Source organism: Echinococcus granulosus, assembly GCF_000524195.1.
Source record: "Echinococcus granulosus chromosome Unknown EG_S00003, whole genome shotgun sequence".
NCBI classification, from domain to species: Eukaryota; Metazoa; Platyhelminthes; class Cestoda; order Cyclophyllidea; family Taeniidae; genus Echinococcus; species Echinococcus granulosus.
The window spans coordinates 2,425,754-2,436,730 of NW_020170383.1; the positions used below are offsets into that span (position 1 = coordinate 2,425,754).

General features: G+C 36.9%; 1 protein-coding gene across 1 annotated transcript; it reads left to right on the forward strand. All coding sequences in view use genetic code 11, as the record gives it.

The window, feature by feature from the left end:
- Positions 1-1,141: 1,141 nt before the first annotated feature.
- Positions 1,142-2,470, forward strand: EGR_00946 (hypothetical protein; the record flags this gene model as incomplete). Its single annotated transcript, XM_024490195.1, has 2 exons — positions 1,142-1,216; positions 2,231-2,470. 2 exons carry the CDS (start codon positions 1,142-1,144, stop codon positions 2,468-2,470), a joined length of 315 nt encoding a protein of 104 aa, XP_024355598.1.
- Between the last annotated feature and the right edge of the window lie 8,507 nt (positions 2,471-10,977).

Consider the following 10,977-nt stretch of genomic DNA (forward strand, 5'->3'; position numbering starts at 1 on the left):
AGATAAATCATCGCATCTCTTGATGGGTATTTGCATAGATGTTTGCATGGATACTGCGCTGAAGAGTTCTACATCTGAAACCGAAGGCCAAGTCAATCGCACGTCCACATGCACGAAAACACACAAACACTGTCCTAAAATGCGTTTAGATGAATGCAATCAGAGCAAAAAAAACGAAAATTGACAAAAAATGGGCGGATACATCAATGGAATGTATCTTTAGGATGAGTCTGCAAGGTCAGCTAAGTGTAACTGTTATTCTTAAACACGTGTGAATGAAGATGGTACAGAAGCACCATGAAGTGCCGACAAATAGCTACCGAAATAGGTCGCATTTTATGAATATTATCACCCAAAGATCACAACGCCAATGTTAGCAAATTTCCAAATAATTGTACAAAATTTTGATTGAACTTAAATTTGTTATTTTCATTGGGAATTTAGGGTGTTAATTATTTCACCAAATACATAAATGTTCTGAGCAGGTGTTTGTGAATAATATTTGTTGGTAATGCTAAACAAATGAGTCGTTTCTAAATAAAAAACAGTTCGGCTAAATTAACCAAAAACAGCTCTTACCAGGAACTCTAGCAAATCGAGCGTAAAGTTCGCATGTTTAAAGTTTAAATTATCGGGTGGGAGCAAAAAAACCGAAAGGATGCTCTCTGTCCTTTTTAATCAGTGGTGAGTTTTTCCCAGTTGCCCAAACAGTCAAGGCAGAATTTTCACGAAACCTTCCGCGAGTTACCTTCGAAATACCATGAAATGCCTACTAATCTGTCAGTTCTAGGTAAAGATTGACATGTTTTTGTAGAGGTGGATGCACGTGTAAGGGAAGGGGTGAAATGTTTCAGTGGTTTCACCTTTCATTTTGAAAATGCCACGCATCAATCAATGCACGAACAACCCAAATGCTGTCACACTGATCCCTATCAGTTTCTCCTACTCGACAAAGGATGACGATATGCTGAAACAGCGAAGAGATATTGCAAGCAATGCCTGATTAGCAACTAATGAAATCTGACCGAATGCCACTACAGCATAGCTTCATGAAGATCTCATTTGTATTTATTGAGGTTTGAACGGTAAAAATTAGCTCATTTTAACATCCTCAAGACAACTTCTTTTCTGTTCTCTGTAGATGAAGGTAAAAAGGAAGAATGTCGGTTCACCTGGAAAAAATTTGGATCATCCTCCGTTGTTTTTTTGGATTGGGGTTTGTACTGCCAGAGTTATGTCCGTCTAAATGGGATTCGATTTGCGTAATTCTCTGTCGTATAAGGTTTAGTAAATGATGCTTAGTCAAAGCTTAAATTGACAGATTTCATTAAAATTATTAATTTGTGTGAAAATTCAAACTGTTTGTAAGCTGATTTTGTTTCACTTTTACTGTGCAATGTTCCTTTTCTGATAGATCAGTTTCAATACGGATCTAAAGTGCGGCCGAAAAGTTAATTTTGGATCCCTTTATGTGAGTCCAAATGGATGTGTACTAATTGAGAAAATAAATACACCTGCTTCAAGGGCACTTCAAGGAAGCAACTTCGGTTGTTGAACATTCTTTACCTTTTTTGTAGGTTCGATTGGTATTTATTTTCCGCTTCTTGCGCCTGATTAAGTCAGTGATCTTTGTTTGCCATCCCACTTTAATTTACAGCTTATTATTAAAACACATTCTCGTCATGACTCTTAAACTAAAAATAGAAAATTCTGCGCTGATTTCAGTTAACCTTACACATGATGTTCAACTTTTTACTACAATTTCGTGAGAAAAAAAAACTGGCAACTATGAGGTTCTTGTTAAAAATAAACTTGGAGAAAACAGTAAGAGTTCCTAAGATTCTCCTACCACCTGCGCAATTTTTCTAGACTTAGTACTTTACTAGCAGTAGGTAGTGCCTAAGCACAAAATTCATGTGTGATATCTCATCCATTGATAAAAATTTGTTTTATTATTCCAAATTTTTAGGCTTCAAACAAAAATATGCTGATGTAAATAGACTCATGGAGACTTTTAGAAATTTACGAGTTCGGCATAATGACGGAAGCCCTTCATACCTTAAACATATAACAAAACACTTTATTTTTCTATCTAATGCACAGAAATCTATCTTGAGACTATTGACTGCGTCATAATTAGTCTATCCATGAAACGTTTGAATCTAAGCACATTCCCTTCCCTTAAAAGTGTAGCTTTTCAGATGGCTTTTCGATGTATACTTACTTCCAGACCGGCCTCTTCTTGAGTCTCGTGGTTCAGGATGTTGGGCATGCGAGTATACTCATAAAAGGCACCGCTACAAATCGGAACTGTTATTGGTTCACATTGTGGGGTCGCGTAACCGCCCGCGTTTACGGCCTCCTCGCTAATTGGAAGACTGCCAGCATCCTGCCACTGGGTTTCCTCTTGGGGATCCGCCTGCCTTATAACTCGAGTTTTGCTTTTCCGAACGATCACCTCCCCGATTGACGCATGTAGAAGAAACAACAGCAAAGCTATCTTGGTGCTCATTCTGTAATTAAAGCTAAATCAAGTTAATTATGACTCAAATAACAAAGCCACTTATTTCATAAAAATCCTGGCTATTATATACATATGATTTAATCTTAAGTTCTTACAAATCTTCTAAAAGTGGGTACTCCTTGAGTAACCAAGACTCGTCGTGCATGATTCACCTTTTTCTCCATTCTCAGACAAAGTTAATGCAGTCATTGTATACAAACTGGGAGGTTATATTAGACGTTCCACCACCACCCATGAGAAAATCCTGTCAATCACGCAGCCCAGCTTGGCCTGTTCTGCAGACTTCGTCCACGCCTCTCACTGCTCCCCCCTTTTCTATGCAAAATATCATCAACTTTGCAATTCTCGTGAGTTCAACAGCAGCTCACTTCCGTTGCCTGTCCATAAACAGGCATGATTTATCCACTCCCTCACAAATAAACAGGCCAAATGTTTTCTTTCTACAGATTTGTCATTTCTACGGACTTTGTTCTCTTTCCTTACTTCCTCTTGAACTCCATTCACATCGGTTCTGTCCTAAATCGCTATGATCTTGAAGTGTAAGCCTCTAACTAATATTTAAATAAGATGAACTAATTACTATCCAAGTAAAGTGCTTAAGATACTTATGAACTCGCACTCCGGGATTCGGTTGGTATAGGATGCAGCATAAAAGTAAAATCATGTAAATCTGCATTTAGATGAGAATGTTGACAGCTCAGCAGATGGACCATGTTGAGCTCTGACCGAAACGAAGAAGATGAAGGGTGAAAGCCAAAGATGTAAATACACCTGCCACTCCCATTGAGACCAGTCCCTAAGTGTGATTCATCTGGTACACACTAGAGAAACCGGATACAGTCGGGGTGATGCCGTGGGAATTCACTTTGTAGAAATGAATGTGTGGTTTCTGGAGCACCCCAAGACCCACCCAGAAATCTGAAAAATGGAACCTCTTCTATCATCGTGCAAATTCTAGGCTTTTGATTGTGAGCACAAATTTAGGTAGATATTGTGTAAAGTCCACCATGGTTATGAAGCGGTCGACTGGATAATTTCAATGAATTCAAGATAGCCAATTTCTTACTTTCATTACTGACCATCTCGAAATGGCAATGCACTCTAAGAAAGCTTTAAGTATCATAGGGTCATTTAATTATGTACCACGAATTATGTATCAATGTTCTTTTGGATAACAAATTTACGAAGGCCCTCTTATGTAGTGAAATAAAAAGCCATGAGTCACTTGTGGGGTGTCAACGCGAATACAAAAGCCTGACCACCTAAGACAAATGTATTCAAATTTATTAAAGAAATCATCCCTTTAGTGTTATTTGAATTGAACTTCAACTATGCACTTGACGCAACTACATCAGCACCAGGAATTTTCTTCACTTTGCTTTGACCGTAAAACACGGATCCGACTGGCTATTTTCTAGTTAATTCTTACCAAAAGTTAACATTAAGGTCAGCGACACTATTAATTCAGACAAATATCAGAAACTATCGAGTTGCAAATTGCGGCTACGCACAAGATTCATATTAAATCGTCCTCCGTTTTAATCGGGAATTTCAGTCAAATCCTTTTGGGAGCAGCCGCTTATGCGAAATTATCTAGGTAGACACTTCTCCTTTAAATTATGTGGCTAACACAAACGTTTGTTGCATATTTTCGTAAAGTTTGATTCGCAATTCGGAATGAGGGGAATGGTAGATGGTAAGGGTTTGGTCGAGAGAGCGCAAAGGAGGCTCAGAAGTCCATTATCTGGCGTTTCGAGTCACGGTGGTTACAAATGAAATATCTCCTGAGCGTCATATTAGACGGAACAGTTGTTGGTCCCATATTGCTGGTTAGCTTGGAGCCCAAATATACATTTGGATGTGGCAACTGGCTAGAGCATTTATCAAATTCTTGTCTAAATAACATGAGTGACTCACAGGAGGAGAGATAGTAATTTTATCATCTCCCTACCTATCTCCCTATCTATCTGTCCATCTCATGCGTGAAATTGTTACCACAATTTTCATTTTACTTGCGTGCAGTTGTGCGTATATGATGTGAATGATGTGTGCTCCTATCAGTGACCCTGTTGACGCTTCGAGGACCTAACTGCCTGTTAAAATTTCATGTGATCGTCCAATAAAAAGCCGATATTCTGCCAAGTGCTCCTGCTGTCCAACCCTAAATTTCATCTTTGTAAACCCATTTAGCATCAAAAACTTGATTCATCATGGTACTCATGAGCATTTACTAGAACGACGACTGAATTAGGTGGTAATAACAAAGTTTCATCTGGTTAATCTGTCTAATCAGTTTGTTGTGCAGATATGGCAAAGTTTAGTGTTAAAATGATACATGAAAGTGGAGAAAAAGGGAAGCTGAGGCTCTGCGGCATACCTGGAGCATTACATTTTTTAGTATCCAATCAAAAAAAATGTTCATGAATAAATCAGTGATTTATTGGAAACCTTATTTAGGCAGAGGTCATGTTAAATGTTGCATGGTTAAGAATAATTCACAATCCGGTTTGACTTTCCATCATTGATTTTTGCTAAAGATCTTCTTATCTTAAGGTAACAAAGTCCTCCTTTAAGATTCAAGAAATTCCTCAAAATCCCGTAAGTCTATAGAACTGTGATTGTTCTTTCGTTCACATCATGAACTTAGACTAGGTTTAATTCTTCGCTGCAGCATTGACTCATAGTAAATATAACACCGTACAATCAAAAAAGCAGTTGAGTTTATTGAATCCTGTTTGTACTGTCTGCTATCTTTTAAGCTCAACGCTGCGCATATTTAAAGCCAAAGCACGTGCAATTTGGTTGAAAAACCGGGTTCACAGATGTCAAACTAATCAAAAAGTGTAGGACGAGATAAGTCTACGAAACTGGAGAGATCAGTAGTTTGAACGGAAGTCTTTCACCTTTGCACACACAAAAGGTCACTTTTTAGATAAAAGTATAAAGATAGAAGTTTGAATAAAAACACATGTTTTGGGTTTAAAAAGGAAAAAGCATTCGACATTTCCCAAGAGGATTCTATGGAAACCAATTTTAGCATGCAAACATACTTTATAGATGCAAGTTAATAAGCTCCCACAAGATTGGCGACTACAATTTTCACTTCGAAAGGATATTTCAGGAGAAGGCGAAGTCCCATTTTATAGGCTCGCGCATCGAAGAATAAAACCGAGGCCTCCTTGTGTGTCCCAATTTCGATTGGCTAGCGCAGTACACACACTTGGACACACGACCGCACATTCGTGCGATATCGCATTACGAGGTGGGCCATGACAAGGCATTTTCGATCTCGGTTTACTCAAAGCTGAAATTATAAATAAACTTTAGAATTTGTTTGAGTGGCAAATCTAAATTACTATTCATTTCATGGTATTCATCATAAACTAAAAGAAAATTAGGTAAGATGACAAGAAGTCTAGGAAAATTTTTCAGCGAGTTGCTTCTTACTTGCTAAGACATAAAAGACATGACAGCAAAATTTGGCGTTAGAATCTCAGGCATCATCAATTCTATTCTGTGCTGCGAAATTGATGACCACAGTGGATGCCAATTATCAGTCAGGTCTGTTAAGGCATTTACAACTACTTGGATCTAATTTTGTTTATTAATTTAGATCGGCATCAATACGTACCACATTAAAAAGTGAGTAAACTAACTTGCCATTTTATAAGCAGAGGTCATCACATAAGAGCTTCGGCCTAATCTGTGACCTCTAACTAACCATGCCAAAGGGGTATTAAAAACTATTCATTCGTTTTAAGGTGCTTGAGATAATCAAAGCCATGAAGGCAGGCATTCTTTTTGTGCATCAATCATCTTTAGATATTCGCTTGTTGTGTATTCTGCCAAATATTTACCTTGCCCGAGAATTTGGAGGACATATATTGAGACCAAGTCGAACAAGATTTTTACTTTGCCACCCAATTTTTAATAAGTTATTAATGATATAAAGATTTCCACTTTATGTTTTGTTGCCGACTTCTCTGAATGTGAAAGAACGTCTAGTTGGGAACTGTTTAAAAACATTCCATTTTATCGTTCAAAATCAAATAACTACGCTTATCCAGAAAGTGGTAAATTATTTACTTGAATGTAGAAAATCATGAAGGATATTGATTTCCACCTCACCAGTTTTACTAATAGTACCCCTGTAAATCATAGTCGTCTGTAAGAGCAGCCTTCAAGCGGTCATGCGTTATATCTCTGGATCGAAGTTTGGAAAGATTTTTTTAGCAATTGGCTAGAGAAGGACCGAGGTGGCTTTAAATTTGAAAACGGTGCATCGCTTTTGATTGAACTCCGTAAGTTTAAAACGTAGTTGTCATATCAGATCGATAGTCATCCATCAATTAATTCGAAGGTCATTAACTATATCCGGACGTCACTGAAACAAGATACGTATCTTTGCGTGACAAATTGACACTTGTAATTTTCGAAGTGTTTTATTAAAAGCATTATGAAAACCTTGACAGTAGTCTGTGTAAGGGCAGGGAATGCGGCTGGAATTCGACCGGCCTTAATGAGATTGTACATCAAAGAGGTGGCGCGACTCCTTTGAGGATCTTCCAGTCGGTCATTTTGGTAATGTTAAGAGCAGTATTAAAATCATAGACATGGCAGATACCATGTCTGGCTAGCCACCATAGGTGTGCACAGAGAAGCAGTGTGGTGCAGACTCTAAGATGTCTACCAAATTTCATAGATATCACATCAGATTTCGACAATATGTTTCACTTACTCATGGATTATTTTGGATACACTTTACCTTCTACATTAATTTTAACTTATATAAGTGAGCAATCTGCTGCGTTTTGCATAGGATAGCTCATCTTATGGTATAAATCTACAACTTTTTAATCAGTCATCAACAAAGTCATTGCATTGCATAACTTCCCCATAATGTAAAGGTGAGCATGCAACTTTGAGCTATCATGCATCCAATCACTCAGTACTTGAAATATTGCGCTTTTCTTAAACGAAATGGACTAGAATTAGTAGCTAACCTTCGTCTAATTAATTCTTGAAGGTATTCTACCAATTCAAGCTTAAAAATTGGGACGTCTTTTGAATAAAATAAAGCATTATTTGTTTTCCCTTCCCCTAACCTAGAAGAAGTGAAGTAATTCTTAAACAAATTGTTTATAATCAAGGCAGAAGCTGGAACGAAGTGTGAAGTATACTTTGTGTAAGGATCCCATTCATTTTCCCAAAAATTTGGTCTAGCTGTCAAATTTATTGCAGTTATCAAAAATATTACATATTCAGTGGCGTGGTATCCTACTACTGACTTTTTTAAATATTCGCAAGTTATCCGTACTTTTAGCATTGTTTTAGGTTCTACGTAAAGCCAAAATTGATACAATAGAAAGATAGTTATTTTGATCAAATGTTCAAATACCGGGGCCAAATAATGGATTTTCCTGATCAGAACCCTTGCTATGATCAGGAACGATTGCAACTTTTTGTATGGCAATATTGATCATCAATATTTTGCTACCAATTAGTTTTATTGCCACAAACCTAACCAAATGGAATAAAAATTTGAGAGGAAATTACAACTAAATCCATTACATGCGCATACAAGCATATGCAGCATCTCGTTCAACGGAAGTAATTTTAGTGGAGCAATAATGCGATATGAATGAACGGAAGAAAATGGAATTTTATTTTAAGAATGACTAATATCATCAAACACAAACTAACCACATAAATGATGTAAAGATTTGGCTTCAAATACCTAAAAGCCTTTTTAAAATTTGGCTATAATGTTGCTCAGATGGGTCATCAGGGCAACTGAAATCCTGTAACCAATCCTGAAGTCGCCCCTTTGAAAGCCGTTAGGTTTAATGCAGCCTCACTCGTGAGCTAAATGATGTTCAGGAAGCGGTTACCGAACAATAAATTTGCAATTTTACCGCAAACAGAATGCGTATTTTTGCATTGTTAAGTGGTCAATTCGGCCCAGTTGCTGCCTAAACGGTTAGCTACTTGTATCCACGCACTCTTAAATCATTTATATACAAATGTCGAGATGCGTCCAAAACCTCAAAATTCAGTGCAAAGATTTGTACTTTCAGGCCTAGCTTTCTCCTAAGAATGGGCAATCAATCAAACATTTGTTCCGAAGGTACGCAATATGGTTTGCGTTTTTCTAATTAGATGTATGCAAAGATTAGTTTTTTTCACAACCAGTTTTCTTATTAATGTACAAAACTCCCAGTGCGTCTTCCTTGATAAAACTCCTGCCAAAAACTTTATTCTCTTTAGTCGAGGAGCGACGAGATTTTATGAACATCAGTGTCTTTTGAAGATTAATTGAAATAATCTGATTTGAAAGAATTCTTATTTTTATGTAAAATGCTTTGCACCGCCTGGTAAAATAAGTTTATAAAACTAGGAAAACCAGTATTTTTATTATGAAAGCGCTTGCTTACTTGTGATTAATAGAACATTTAAACTAATCATCACTCTTTTTAACAAGGAGTTTGGATTTTGGTTGTCCACTTCGAGGAAGTAGCTTGTATATACTGTAGGGTTAACGTCATATACATTTTTAGCTTCGATGTCTTTACGCTACAACTCAATCCAAAGTGGAATGAAATGCGAGTCTCGGTTAGGCTTGTTAGTGCGAGAAAGAAGAGGGGAGGGGTGAATGGATGGACGGGTGACACTGAGGGAAGACGGACAGTTTAGCGGATTGACGAACTGCAACATCGATCATGCCGTTGAAGGATGCACACCACCTGTTGATTCTCTCAATTTTCCTTCCGCAGGAGTAAATGTCACCAGCTTTATAAAAACAGAATAACTTACAAACTGCTTGCTATTTTCTGTACAAGCATGGATATATATAAAGTGGTAAATCAAGAAAGTCAAAACATTGTCTGCTTCATCTATTCCACAATCTGAATTGACATATCCTTTGCCTCAGTGTGCAAAAATTATTTGTAGCACCAAATGCAAAAGCTATGCGCTTTATTAAACTTAAAGCTTCATCCAAAAAAGACTTACCTTGTATAGCATTTGCTTTGTGCCGAAATTTGAGGTTCTGGTTTAAATATAAATTATTGTAAAATAATATGTAAATATTTCATTGAGTGACTACTATTTCCCTGCCAAAAATGCATACTGAATCCTATAAAGTGTTCTTTTCAAAAAAAGCTCTTAAAGGCAGGTGTTTGTGGTAAAAATACTTCATAATAAACAGGTTGATATTAAATATGCCTATTTAAAGGTGATTGGATAATTTCATGGAATATTTCACAATAAGTGCTTATAAAGTAAAGGAAGAACTTTAGCATATTGACATTTTAGTGGAAGGATAAATAATAGAGAAGGTCAGATTGCCAAATTTTATTATTCTCTAGTCTTCTGACCATGATGGACAGTAAATTGTTAAAAAACAAAATTCGTGGAACTTTGGGTTGTTAGCTAGCAGTGCCACCCATTGCCTCTGCCAAATAGACAAGGAATATGGCAAATTGCTAGGATAGTGGTTACAGTAGGCTTGCCGTCGTTACCAATCAGTGCATATATTAGAAGTGAGATGTATGCGACTCACGTGTGTAAAGCACTAAAGCAGTCTTATATACGGGTGGACTGCAACATACATTGTCTATAAGATAACCATCAGGTCATGTGAGTTCTACAATGTCAAATATCCTTCCTACTCTCATCAAAAATTAGACATTTTGATATTGTTAAATTCCTAAAGAAATCACATTTTTGTGATAATTCAACTATTTTGCAAGATTTCATATTACAAATCAATGATTGAGGATCGCTTGTGCCACTAATGTAAGGAAAGTGGAGGAACTAGCTGAAGCATGTTTTGGTACATAGCTGCATTAAAATACAGTTATTGGATTGGGTTATAGTTTTACCCACGGTCAAGAGGCCATAAATTTAATCTGTTCAGCTTGAAAGTTTCTGACTCTGTACATTATTTGTCTACGTGCTAACTAATTGCATTTCCACTATTAGCTTTCAGTCAACCAGCTCGATTTAAACTTTCATTGAATCGAAAATGAAATAATGGCATTGGGTACCGCATACATAAAATGCAAAGCTTCTTATCCTTCTAACTCAAATTCTAAGAAGTAATTTTACAAAGCAATTAGGCACTCATAACAGTTGCATCAGTAAGTTAGATGCGCTCAAGCCATTACAAGAGCATTTAAATTTATTATAAAACAGACGCGTTTAACATAGAGCACGACCACATAATCAAAAAATTTCAAAAATTACCAAATTGATACTCTTGGTGTTAAAGTCTCAGAAGAAAGTATTAATCAACTACGGATTAAAAAAGCACTTTACATCTGTTTTAGAGTTAAAAATTAACTAACCTGTTTGAGACACCATGCCCTGCACCAAATCATCAAAATAGGCATAGAAGTAATGCCACCTGCGTGATGATGGCAACGTGCGCATTGAACACCCCTCTTTAACAG